This window comes from Neovison vison, chromosome 2 (assembly GCF_020171115.1).
Source record: "Neovison vison isolate M4711 chromosome 2, ASM_NN_V1, whole genome shotgun sequence".
Classification (NCBI taxonomy): domain Eukaryota; kingdom Metazoa; phylum Chordata; class Mammalia; order Carnivora; family Mustelidae; genus Neogale; species Neogale vison.
The window spans coordinates 186,914,055-186,928,209 of record NC_058092.1 but is presented as its reverse complement, the minus strand read 5'-3'; the positions used below and the strand labels follow the sequence as shown (position 1 = coordinate 186,928,209).

The 14,155-nt window shown below is 38.0% G+C and overlaps 1 protein-coding gene across 2 annotated transcripts in view; it reads left to right on the top strand.

Moving 5' to 3' along the window:
• The window catches only part of P4HA1 (prolyl 4-hydroxylase subunit alpha 1), a 78,266-nt gene that overhangs the window by 17,682 nt on the left and 46,429 nt on the right, over nucleotides 1-14,155 (top strand). For both annotated transcript variants that reach the window (XM_044239761.1, XM_044239762.1), the window contains exons 4-5: nucleotides 363-514; nucleotides 3,192-3,329. In XM_044239761.1, coding sequence (XP_044095696.1) covers nucleotides 363-514; nucleotides 3,192-3,329 — 290 coding nt within the window. The remainder of the gene's footprint in view (nucleotides 1-362; nucleotides 515-3,191; nucleotides 3,330-14,155) is intronic.

Genomic DNA, 14,155 nt, shown 5'->3' with positions numbered 1-14,155 from the left:
CAATTGGGCTAATTTGTATTTTATAACCAATTATTTGGCTTTAAGGGCCTGTGGGGAGATGAATTTTTAGACCCTTAGTAGAGGGATCCAGTCACACCTTTTCTAAGATAGGTTCCATTTACTGTAGCCATTTGAGAGAAACAAAACTAAAAGAAAAAGACTTGTTATATTTTTCTTTTACCAAGCTAGATTTTACCCATAACAGTCTTGCTTTTTAAAAAATTTATAATTTCATTTTAAAAAGAGTTTTTAAATACAGTTTTTACTCATAAACCTCTGGTCTTTTTTCTTAGTGCTTTATTAAGTTGTGTTCTTCCTTATTACGTGTATGTGTGCTCCATTTATATGTCTTATGTGTATAGATGGGCAGAGAAGTTAGATCGACTAACCAGCACAGCGACAAAAGATCCAGAAGGCTTTGTTGGGCACCCTGTAAATGCATTCAAATTAATGAAACGTCTGAACACTGAATGGAGTGAGTTGGAGAATCTGGTCCTCAAGGATATGTCAGATGGTAAGTCAGATGGTAAGACTAAGGAGCCAGAAAAAGTAAGACAATATTGCTGCCGTATGTGGAAATGCCAATACTAATAAATTCAATTCCCAGAACATCAAGTGTTCGGTGTTGTAACTAAATTGTTGCAGGGATATATTTGGTTTGACTGGAGTTAGTCTATATCCTGAATTCCTTAATTTAAAAAAAGAGAATAAAAACTGAAAAACAAATAAGTACCAAACAAAAGTTTATCAATTATTTGACATATAGTTTCATTTCTGAGAGTAATTGTTCCCATTTTAGGATTATCTTCAGATGTCAAAAATTTATGGATAAATCTCCATCATCTCATCTATTGTTCATGTATTAGGAGTGCCACTATAAGAAAAAGTGTTAGCTGTGTTCTATATAGTATTTTGAATCTTAGACTTCTTTTACTTCGACAATAAATTGAAAAACTAAGACTGCGAACAGTAACAATGAAGGTCTTTCTAATTAAAACAAAGTTGTATTTGGAGTATTGAGGTGTTTTAGATATTTTAGTAGCAGACACAGAAAACTAAGCCTGGAGTTTAGGAACTAGAGGGAATATGCTTAGATAAAATACTTGTTCAGTGACTGAAGGTGGAATGAAAAAAAGCAAGAAGAAGGGAGAGTCAACTGAGTTAACTATGTAAATGAAAATACTCCAAGGGTGCTTATGAGTGTTTCTGAGTGGTAAACTATTAGGCAAAGGACAGAAAGCCTCGAGGAGAAAAATTAAGGCAAGCCCTTGTGAAAACTACATTGTAAGAAGGAAATACCAGTGATTATTTGCTCTCTTATGTAGCACCATGACAACATTTTTAAAGTCCTGTATGTGTGTGTGCACACACATATACACATTTATTTATTTATTTAAGATTTTATTTATTTATTTGACAGACAGAGATGACAAGCAGGCAGAGAGGCAGGCAGAGAAAGAGAGGAGGAAGCTGGCTCCCTGTGGAGCAGAGAGCCGGATTTGGGGCTCGATCCCAGGACCATGGGATCATGATCCGAGCTGAAGGCAAGAGGCTTTAACCCACTGAGCCACCCAGGCACCCCTACACATTTATTTATTAACTTAATTTTTTAAAAATTCTCAATTTTTTGGGACGCCTGGGTGGCTCAGTTGGTTGGACGACTGCCTTCGGCTCAGGGCGTGATCCTGGAGTCCCTGGATCGAGTCCCGCATCAGGCTCCCAGCTCCATGGGGAGTCTGCTTCGCTCTCTGACCTTCTCCTCGCTCGTGCTCTCTCTCACTGTCTCTCTCTCTCAAATAAATAAATAAAATCTTTAAAAAAAAAAATTCTCAATTTTTTGATCTTTATGATCTAAGTTCTTTTATAAGGTAAACCTTGAGACTTTGATGTTCTAATCTGTGGTAGTCATTCCATAGTGTTATAATACATATATTTTTCCTCTTTTTTAGGGAGGGGATTTAAGCAACTTTTAAGATTTATTTTGAGTCATAAAAAAATCTGTAAAACTTGTTGTAAAATTCCATGTGGACATTGTGACTTAAAGGATTGGTCTTAAAACTAAAAAATATGCTTGATACGAACTTTAGCCCTCTCCTAGCTAGTTGTTCATTTGTACATTTTCATTAACATAAAAATGCCTGGCTGATCAAATACACACAAAAAAATTTTTGCTGATCAAAATACACAGTTGCCTATAAGTAAGTGTGAGAGGAGGGAAGTTTCATACCTAACTTTTATTTGCAAATGATGACATTATTATTAGAATTTTAAATTATTTGTTTTTGTTTTTTTGGTTCCTTAAGGAGTAGCATCCATTCTCCTTAGGGTAATTATCATAATTATTTTGTTAGTTTGGTTTTTGCTATATTTTATATAAAACCTTTTAAAATTAAAATTAGGGGCGCCTGGGTGGCTCAGTGGGTTAAGCCTCTGCCTTCAGCTCAGGTCATGATCCCAGGGTCTTGGGATCGAGCCTCACATGGAGCTCTTTGCTCCGCAGGGAGTCTGCTTCTTCGTCTCTCTCTGCCTGCCTCTCTGCCTACTTGTGATCTCTCTGTCAAATAAATAAATAAAATCTTTAAAAAAAATTAAAATTAGATTAAAATTAAAGCAAATCTTGGTTGATCACTATATTCAGTAATTTAACAGATCTAAATATATTTTAATAAATGAGCCACTTTATAATCTTAAACATGTAATTAATCTCTCTCCTGCCTCAAAGGATTACACCAAACTTTGTATATTTACATATTTATATAATGAGTGACACATGGAAGAAGAAAATAGAACTTTTTAAAAATGCATACATTTTATTTACCATCTGTTATCCTAAAGTATAATTGGTTGCCAATGGATGTCATTTTCAAATCCATTTTTCAAGCTTAGTGGAGGTTCTTTTGTGTAACTAAAGATTCAGTTTTGTTGATTTTTACCTAATATGATATGATTTATGCAATGACTTCAGACTACTTAAGTGACATTAGGATTTGGGAAGATGGAATAAGTTAGAGGTATTTCAGGTCTTAATGTATTTAGTTTTTTCTTGTTGAGCATGTGGAACTTTAATGGCATAGTAGAAAATTATAATAAAATTAATTTTGAAAAATCCTTGTGAGCACTGAATATTGCAAATTGGAAGTCTATTCTAGAGTCTTTCTTTTTCTTTTCTTTTTTTTTTTTTTAATTTCAAGGCTTTATCTCTAACCTAACCATTCAGAGACAATACTTCCCTAATGATGAAGATCAGGTTGGGGCAGCTAAAGCTCTGTTGCGTCTCCAGGATACCTACAATTTGGATACAGACACCATCTCAAAGGGTAATCTCCCAGGTAAGAATTCTTCTAGCATATATAACATTTATTACCTGGTTGTTCTATTCATTCCATTAGAATGTTAATCCAGAAGAAAACTTTTGCATTTTAAGACTTTTAACATTAATTTATTTCACAGTCTTTGCAGACAAAGACTCTCTTTCCCTAGGACTTAATAGTTGTGGGTAAGTTTATAGCTTGTTACTGTGAAAGCTTAATATTATAGGAACTTAACTTTAGGCATTATTTTGCCTGGAAAAAAACAATCAGTTTTCCTCATGTTTTTCTTTAGAACATCAAATGTTTGTGTGTAAAGTTATAAAGGAATTGATAAAGAGTATATGTTTAGTAATTTAAAAACCAAGACATACCGGGTGTACACAGATTTTTTTTTTTTTTTTTGTACACAGATTTTTAAAGTGATTTTTTTTGTTTTGTTTTTGTTGTTTTTTGTTTTGTTTTTTTTTGTTTTGTCAGAGAGAGTGCACAAGCAGGGGAAGTGGCAGGCAGAGGGAGAAGCAGGTTTCCTGCTGAGCAAGGAACCCAACGTGGGACTTGATCGCAGGACTCTGGGATCATGACCAGAGCTGAAGGCACTTAGCTGAGCCACCCAGGCATCCCTTTTTAAAGTGTTCTATAATGAACATCCTGCTTTATGACCCATTTTTGACAAAACCTTTTATTTAGGTTACAGCTGGTTTCATGATAATCTGCTTTAAAAATCTTTAATTGTACAAAAAGTATATAACAAAATTTGTCATCTTAATCATTTTTTTCTTAATCACTTTTAAATGTGTGGTTTAGTGGCGTCACGTACATCCACACTGTTGTGCACCCATCACCAGCATCCATCCCCAGAGCTCTTTCCATCTTGTAAAACTAAAACTGTACCCATTAAACAATAACTCCCCATCCCGTTTTCCCTAGCCCCATCATTTTGCTTTGTTTCTATAATTTTGACTGTTCTAAGTATCTCATATAAATGGAATCATACAGTAATTGTCTTTTTGTGATGGACTTATTTCACTTAGCATAATGCTCTCAAGGGTCATTGACATTGTAGCAAATGTCAGAATTTCCTTATTTTTTAAGGCTGAATAGTAATACGTCGTGTGTGTGTATATATATATATGTATATATACCATATTTTGCTTATTCTTTCGTCCATCAGCAGGACACTTGAGTTGCTTCCATGTGTTAGCTAGTGCAAATAGTGCTGCTATTAACATGCGTGTGCAGATAGCCTGTCAAAACCCTGCCTCCCATTCTTTGGGTAGATACATAGAAGTGTAATTGCTGGGACGCCTGGGTGGCTCAGTTGGTTGGACGCCTGCCTTCGGCTCAGGGTGTGATCCTGGAGTCCCGGGATCGGGTCCCGCATCGGGCTCCCAGCTCCATGGGGAGTCTGCTTCGCTCTCTGACCTTCTCCTCGCTCGTGCTCTCTCTCACTGTCTCTCTCTCTCAAATAAATAAATAAAATCTTTAAAAAAAAAAAAAAAAAAAAAAGAAGTGTAATTGCTGGATCCTATGGTAATTCTATTTTTAGTTTTTTGAGGAAGTGCCTTACTATTTTCTGCAGTAGATACATTATTTTACATTCCCGCCAACAGTGCACAAGGGTTCCAAATTCTCCCCCTACTCTTCAACACTTGTTATTGTCTTTTTCTTTGATGGTAACCATCCTTATGGGTGTGAGGTGATATCTCATTGTAGTTTTACATTTCCCTATCAGTGATGTTGAGCGTCTTTTCATGTGCTTTGCAGCCATCTGTATTTCTTTCTTGGAGAGAGGTTTATTGAAGTCTTTTGCCCACTTTTTTTTGTTTTTTTTTTTGAAGATTTTATTTATTTGAGAGGGAGAGAACGAGGGGGAGAGAGAGAGAGAGAGAGCACGAGAGAGCACAAGAAGAGGAAAGTCAGGGGGAGAAGCAGACTTCTTGCAAGCAGGGAGCCCAATGTGGGACTCGATCCTGGGACTTCAGGATCATGACCTAAGCCGAAGGCAGTCGCTTAACCAACTGAGCCACTCAGGCGCCCTTTTGCCCACTTCTTAATTAGTTTTTTTGTTGTAGTTGGTTTAGGAGTTGTTTACATATGCTGGATATTAATCCCTTATGAGACACATGATTTGGAAACATTTTCTCCTATTCTGTGGGTTCTCTTTTTACTCTGTTGATAATGTCTTTTTTTTTTTTTTTTAAAGATTTTATTTATTTATCAGAGAGAGAGAGGGGGAGAGAGCGAGCACAGGCAGACAGAATGGCAGGCAGAGGCAGAAGGAGAAGCAGGCTCCCTGCCGAGCAAGGAGCCCGATGTGGGACTCTATCCCAGGACGCTGGGATCATGACCTGAGCTGAAGGCAGCTGCTTAACCAACTGAGCCACCCAGGCGTCCCTGATAATGTCTTTTGATGCGTGAAGTTTTAAATTTTTCATGAGGTCCACTTTATTTTTTCTTTGGTTCCATTTGCCTTTAGGATCATATACAAGAAATTGTTGCCTCATCTAATGTCATGAAGCTTTTCTCCTATGTTTTCTTCTTAAGAGTTTTAGGTCTTACATTTAGGTCTTTTATCCATTTTGAGATAATTTTAACATGTGTTAGTGTAAGGCTCCAACTTCATTTCTTTTGCAGATGGATATCCAGTTTTTCCAGCACCATTTGTTGAAAAGACTGTCCTCTCCCCATTGATTGGTCTTGGCACTCTTGTCAAAAAGTATATGATCATATATGTGAGGGTTTATTATAATCTGGGCCCTCTGTTCTATTCCATTGATCTTTATGCCTTATTAATACCACACTGTTCTGGGACGCCTGGATGGCTCAGTTGGTTGGACAGCTGCCTTCGGCTCAGGTCATGATCCCGGAGTTCCCAGATCGAGTCCCGCATCGGGCTCCCAGCTCCACGGGGAGTCTGCTTCTCCCTCTGACCTTCTCCTTGCTCATGCTCTCTCTCATTGTCTCTTTCTCAAATAAATAAATAAAATCTTAAAAAAAAATACCACACTGTTCTGATGACTGTAGCTTTTTTTTTTTTTTTTAAAGATTTTATTTATTTAATAGGGCATGAACAGGGGTGAGGAGGGGCAGAGGGAGGGGGAGAGGCTGACTCTTCTGAGCCAGAAGCAGGGCTTGATTCCAAGACACTGAGAGCATGACCTGAGCCAAAGGCAGAGGGAGGCAGATACTTAATCAGCTGACCCACTCAGGCACCCCTGAAGACTGTAGCTTTGTAGTAAGTTTTGAAATCTAGAAGTTTGAGTTCTCCAGTTTTACTCTTTTTCAAGATTGTTTTGACTGTCTCTTGAAATTACATATGAATTTCAGGATGGGTTTTTCTATTTCTGCAAAGAATGTCATTGGGATTTTTTTTTTTTTTAAAGATTTTATTTATTTATTTGACAGAGCGAGATCACAAGTAGGCAGAGAGGCAGGCAGAGAGAGGAGGAAGCAGGCTCCCTGCTGAGCAGAGAGCCCGATGCGGGCCTCGATCCCAGGACCCTGAGATCATGACCTGAGCCGAAGGCAGCGGCTTAACCCACTGAGCCACCCAGGCGCCCTGTCATTGGGATTTTGATAGGGATTGTATTTAATCTGTAGATCAGTTTGGATAGTATTGCCATTTTAATAGTATCAGGTTTTTCAGTCCATGAACATGGGATGTGTTTCTACTTATTTATGTCTTCTCTTATTTCAGCAATGTTTTGTGGTGTTCATTGTATAAGTCTTTAACCTCCTTGGTTAATTCCTAAGTATTTTATTCTTAGAATTGTTTTAGTGGAGATGACTGGGCAGCTCAGTCAGTTAAAATGTCTGCCTTTGGCTGAGGACGTGATCCCATGGTCCTGCGATCAAGCCCTGCATTGGGCTCCCTGTGCAGTGGAGTCAGCTTCTCCCTTTGCCTGTCCTTTCCTGTTCTCTCTCTGTCTGTCTGTCTCTCTCAAGTAAATAAATAAAATCTTTCTCGAGGTAATGACTGTTCTGAATTTGGTTGTATTCATTTGTCTCTTTATTCTTTACTACAAACATTGTTGTGTTTTAAAATTTTAAATAATCTGTGTATCTTCCTGCAACCTTTTTCACTAAGTTTTTTTTGAGTAAACTCATCTAACTGCTGTATGGTATTATATGACAGAATTGATTTATTCATTCGTGCATGGATGGACATTTTGGTTATCTCCAGTTTTTTTGCTGTGTCAAACAAGATTTCGGTAAACATCCTTGTTTATGTATTCTTTGGCTAATGTAATGCAAATGTTTCCTTAGGGTATAAGAAGTCAGGGTTTAAGTGCCCCTTGTTTTTTTTGTTTTTCTTTTCTTTTTAAGATTTTATTTATTTATTTGACAGAGAGAAATCACAAGTAGGCAGAGAGGCAGGCAGAGAGAGAGAGGGAAGCAGGCTCCCCACTGAGCAGAGATCCCGAGATGGGGCTTGATTCCAGGACCCTGAGATCACGACCCGAGCCAAAGGCAGAGGCCCAACCCACTGAGCCACCCAGGTGCCCTGAGCCCCTTGGTTTTATCTCTTAAATCTATTTCCCCCACTCCCATTCCACCGATGTAGTTGGAAAAACCTGGTTATGTGTTTTGTGGAATGTACATGTTGGAATTGCCCGATTTTTTTCTTTTGTGTTAATTTGTTACTCTAACTCCTGTATTTCCTATGAACTGGTCAGAGCTTGTCTCAGTTAGATGCAAGTTTTTAAATTAACTCCATAGGTGGCGCTCTGGACTTTCTGTTGACTTGCATGACTAGCCACCCAACATCTCATCACTCTTTTTGTGTGACTGATGAGTAGCTTTGGTGGTGGGAGACTGATTAGTCCATATGAAGTTTTCCATGAGTTTTCTTGTAATTGTTTTTGCAGACTTTGATGATCCTTGCCTAGAACTATTAGGGGTTGAAAAATGGTGATTTTCTTATCCCATCATTCCTTCTACTTTTATTGGCTGGAATTCTATCAGTAAGAACTTTTTTTCAGGAACCATTTTTTTATCCTGAACCAGAGTTTGTATGTGAAGGGCAAGATAAATCCTTGATTGTTATTCTTGTGTCAATTTTCAGAGTGAGTTAATGTCATAATAACTTATAGTAGTGACCAGCGATTTTTATCTGAAGTATCATTACAAACTCATGGATTTTTATATATTTTTATATTTCAGTCCATTATTATTATTCATTTGATGCCCAGTTATCCTATTTGAGGCCAGGGGGATCCTCTTTACACTTGATCTTAGCCAAAAGGCTGAGAAGTGATGGGGGGGTGGTCCTCTTTAGATGGACTAATTTGTCCTTTTGAAATGATCCTGTTATTTTTTGCTATTAAGGAAATTTAATTTTTGGCAGTTTTTTCCAAGCTTATCTTATAAATTTCTACCCCAAAGCAGGAAGAATCAGGCCTTGTTGTAGTGAACCTTGATTCTTTTTAATTGGGAATGATACAGGGAGTGGAGTGTAGCTAGGTTCTAGGGATATCTGTTGCTATTTGTCATTGATTCTAAGTCTTCAGTGGACAGAGATAGGAAATATGTGAGTTCATGTTAATTTCCAATTCAAATGTAAGATTATAGGGTTTATACTTACATCTCTTTTGTGTCAGAACTCCTGGTTCCAGTGACATTAAACATAATTAGTTTTTTGTATTATCCTATAATAGACCTAAAATAATTTCAGAATAACCGTACTTATATTGTTAGTAACATTAAGATTTTTTAAAAATACTTCTGTTTCTCCATAGTTATTCTTTTTAAATTTTATTTATTTATTAGAGAGAGAGAGAGAACAAGTAAGCAGAGAGGCAGGGGGAGACAGAAGGGGAAGCAGACTGCCTGCTGAGCAGAGAGCCTGATGTGGGGCTTGATCCCAGGACCCCGAGATCATGACCTGAGTCAAAGGCAGAGGCTTAACCCATTGAGCCACCCAGGCAGCCCCGTAACATTAAGATTTTGAGTGCAGTTTATTTCTTTGTACTTTTTATCCTTGGAATATAGGTTAGACTGGATGTGATCAGTTAAAATATTGTTTGAAAAACACCTGAAGTAGTTCATTTCTTTCTGTAGTTACGCCCTCAGTGTTGTATAGCTGGGTTTATTCATTTCAGTACTTTTTCTTCAGTTTTTAGGGATTGTTCTCTTTTTATTATTGTTTTTGTTTGTTTCTTTTGGAAGCAAAATACCTAGGAGTGAAATGGCTGGGTTGTATGGCAGGCATATATTTAGCTTTTAAGAAACTCCCTAATTTTTTGTACCATTTTACATTCCTTTCATCAGTATGATTTCTTCTACATATTTCAAACACTTGGTGTATTCAGTCATTTTAATCTTAGCCATATAATGGGTGTATAGTGGTATCTCATTGTTTAATTTACATTGTTATATGTATGTTATAACTGATGACTAACAATGAACATCTTTCCCTGTGTTTATTGGCTAGTCATATCTATTCTTCAGTGAAGAGTCTAAGAGTTTTCTATATATTTTTGGATTAAGTTTTTTATCAGATAAATGTGTTGTGAATATTTTTAACCAGTCTCTTGTCTTTTTATTTCATATTAGTGCCTTTTAAGAGAGCAGTTTTAAATTTTGATTATTTAATTATCAATATTTTATTTTTTAGAGGTGGGGGAGGGACGGGAGAGGGAGAGAGAGAATCCAAGTAGGCTTCACACTCACTGCAGAGCCCCAACATGGGACTTGATCTCACAACCCTGAGATCATGACTTGAGCTGAAATCAAAAGTCAGATACTTAACCAACTGAGCCACTCAGGAGCCCCAATATTTTTTTCACTTATGCATAGTGCTTTGGTATCAAATCTAAGAAATCTTTTTTTCCCCTGAGGTCTGACATATTCTTCTTGTGTTTTTTTATCTAGAAGTTTCGTAGTTTGAGATTTCATGTTAAGCTATAGGATACATTTTGAGTTGCTTTGTATGTTCTAGGCAGTAAAGATTGATTTTTTTTTAATATGAATACTTAATTTCTTGAACAACATTGAAAAGACTTTGTCCATTGAATTGCCTTGGCATCTGTCCAAAATCACTTGGTGTATCTCTTGACTTGATTCTATTCCATTGATTTATATATCTACCTGTAATTAATACCAAACAGTCTGAACTATAGCTTGTGGGTTTTTTTTTTTTTCTTTAAAGATTTTACTTAATTGTTTGAGAGAGCAAAAGCAAGCCCGAGTTGGGGGGAGGGCCAGAGAGAGAGAGAGAGAAGTAGACTCCCTGATGAACAGGGAGCCCAATGTAGAGCCCAGTCCCAGGACCCTGGGATGATGACCTGAGCCAAAGGCAGACGCTCAAACACTGAGCCACCCAGGTGCCCCTGAACTATAGCTCTATAGTAAGTATTGAAATCAAGCAGAATAAGTCCTCCAGCTATGTTCTTTGGTAAAATTGCTTTGGCTATTCTAGATTCTTTGAATTTCCATATAAATCTCAGAATCAGTTTGTCAGTTTCCAAAAAAAAAGTGCCTATAGGAATTTTGATTGGGGTTGGGTTGAATCTTGCAAAGAATTTGGGCAGCATTGTCATTTTAACAATATAGACTTTTTCTAATCCATGAACACATTATATCTCTCCATTTATTTAAGGCAAAGAAATTGGGGTAGGAGACAAGATACTTTGACCTTAAGGTTAAACCACCATGAGTCTAACAGTTACTGTTTGACCATTGGTGTCAAAAGTTGGAACAGGGGCACATGGGTGGCTCAGTGAGTTAAAGCCTCTGCCTTTGGCTCAGGTCATGATCCCAAGGTTCTGGGATCGAGCCCCACATTTGGCTCTCTGCTCAACAGGGAGCCTGCTTCCCTTTCTCTCTCTCTGCCTGCCTGTCTGCCTATTTGTGATCTCTGTCAAATAAATAAAATCTTAAAAAAAAATCCTTTCCCCACTTCCTCTTTCCCCTCCTCTTTAACCCCCCTTAAAAAAAAAAAGAAAACTAAAAAAGATTCCTTTATTTATTTGCAAGAGAGAGACTAAGTGGTGTTGGGGGGTAACTATATGTAACCTGTGGTTACATATAGGTTTTTCCTATATGTAACTACCATTTTAATAGTTTTTCTCTTTCCACTGTTTATTTTTGAAAATAAAAGCAAATGTGTACATATTTCTGTTCCTTCTCAACATAAACACAAAGCATGGTAAAATACTTTGTATACCATGGTGTTTTAATTTATTGATATACCCTAGATATCAATTCATATCATATATAGAAATCTTCATTTCTCTTTATGTCTATATTTTAATCTATTTTTGCGGAGGTACTATAGTTTATAAAATCAGGCCTATAGGATGATCATTTGGTTTGTTTCTTGTCTTTGGCTATTATAAAAATAATGCTGCCAGTATCCTTGTACATATATTTTTATTTTTTGCTAAGTGATCTTTTTTTTTTAAAGATTTATTTATTTATTTGACAGAGATCACAAATAGGCAGAAAGGCAGGCCAGAGAGAGAGCAGGAAGCAGGCTCCCTGCTGAGCAGAGAGCCTATGCGGGACTTGATCCCAGGACCCTGTGATCATGACCTGAGCTGAAGGCAGAGGCTTTAACCCACTGAGCCACCCAGGCGCCCCTTTGCTAAGTGCTCTTTGGAATATTTTTTCTAGAAGTGATGCCACTGAGTCAAAGAATAAATGCATAGGTAATTTTGCTAATAGTGTCCCAGTTTCCCTCCATAATGGTTGTATCATTTTGCATTTTTTTTTCAAGATTTTATTTATTTATTTGACAGAGAGAGACACAGTGAGAGTGGGAACATAAGCAGATAGTGAGAGAGGGAGAAGCAGGCCTCCTGCCGAGCAGGGAGCCCAAATCGGGGCAAGATCCCGGGACCCTGGGATCGTGCCATGAGCCGAAGGCAGATGCTCAACGACTGAGCCACCCAGGCGCCCCTCATTTTGCATTTCTACCAATAATATGTAAGAGTGCCTATTTCCTTGCAGTGTAACCAAAAAAATGTTGCCAATGTTGTCAGACTGAGATTTCTGCCAACCTGATAGTTCACTTTATTTTTCTAAATGATTTATTTTCATTTTAGAGAGAGAGTACACACATGAGAGCAGGGGATAGGGAGAGAGAGAATCCCCAAGCAGACTCCCCACTGAGTGTGAAGCCCAACACAAGACTGGATCCCAGTACCCTGAGATCATGACCTGAGCCCAAATCAAGAGTCAGATGCTCAGGTGACTGAGCCATCTAGGCATCCCAGTTCACTTTTGTTTAGATTGGCTAATATGTATATCAATTTCTTCTTTTTTTCTTTTCTTTTTTTAAGATTTTATTTATTCATTGGACAGATCACAAGTAGGCAGACAGAGAGAGGGGGAAGCAGCCTCCCTTCTGAGCAGAGAGCCTGATGAGGGGCTTGATCCCAGGACCCTGACATCATGACCTGATCCGAAGGCAGAGACTCAACCCAGTGAGCCACCCAGGCGCCCCTGTATACCAATTTCTTTATCATTCTTTCTTGTACCTCAGACTTTCCTTGTAGAATGATTTTCCTCATCTTTTAGGTGTGCTTTGGTGTCGCGGTTGGTGGTGTGTCTGACTCTTGGTCCTGAGATCCAGCCCCACATAGGGCTCTGTGCTCAATGTGGAGTCTAAGATTGTCTCTCCCCCTGTCCCTTAACACACTCTCTCTCTCAAATAAATATATCTTTAAAAAGATGTTTTCCTCATCTTTGAAACACATCCTTAAGAAGACTTTACATATATATATATTACATATATATGTTGGCTTTGGATTCTTTGTGCTTCCTGACTCTCAAGTTTTATGTGCTTTAATTCTGGAAAATTGTCTACTTTCACTATTATTTCTTTAGTGCCTCTCCTATATTCTCTCTATTGTCATCTGATGGGACTCCAACTAGACATACTAGATCTTATTTTTCTTGCTTTTAACTAGCACTTTAATTGTTTTTTTTTTTAAGATTTTATTTATTTATTTGACAGAGATCACAAGTAGGCAGAGAGGCAGGCAGAGAGAGAGGAGGAAGCAGGCTCCCCGCTGAACAGAGAGCCGATGCGGGGCTCGATCCCAGAACTCCAGGATCAAACCAAAAGCAGAGGCTTTAACCCCCTGAGCCACCCAGGCGCCCCTAGCACTTTCTTTCTTTCTTCCTTTTTTTAAGATTTTATTTATTTGAGAGAGAGAGAGTGAAAGAGCATGAGAAGAGAGAAGGTCAGAGGGAGAAGTGGACTCCCTATGGAGCTGGGAGCCCAATGCAGGACTCGATCCTGGGACTCCAGGATCATGACCTGTGCCGAAGGCAGTTGCTTAACCAACTGAGCCACCCAGGCGCCCAGCACTTTCATTTTTATCTCTCCTCTGCTACCTCCTGGGTCGTGTGTCCCAAGGTAATTTATTCAGCTCCCTCTTTATTATTCCCTCTTTTGTTTTGTCTAACTTGTAATTTAACCTGGCCAGTAAATTTTATTTCATTGATTCTATTTATCACTTCAGGAAGTTCTGTTTTGTTTTTTTTTCTCCCACTCCTATCTCCCTGGTCTAAAATTAGATTGCGATGTTGGTTGCACTACTCTGAATATACTAAAAACTGTTGTGTTATTTGAATGAGTGAACTTTATGATATGTAAATTACATATTATTAATGCTGTTGGAGGGAAGGGAAAAGAGAAAGAGCCAATTTACAGGTCCATCTTTATTCTTGTTCATTCATTTTTTTGTCCAGATTATTGGCTAGGGGTAAGGTATTTGTCCTATGGTGATTCCTGCTGTGCTAGAAAATGGCATGCTTCAACTTAGTTGATGTTTTATTTTGGCATGATGGCTGATAACTGAAGTCTTGGGTTTTCTAGGTCCACGACCCCTATT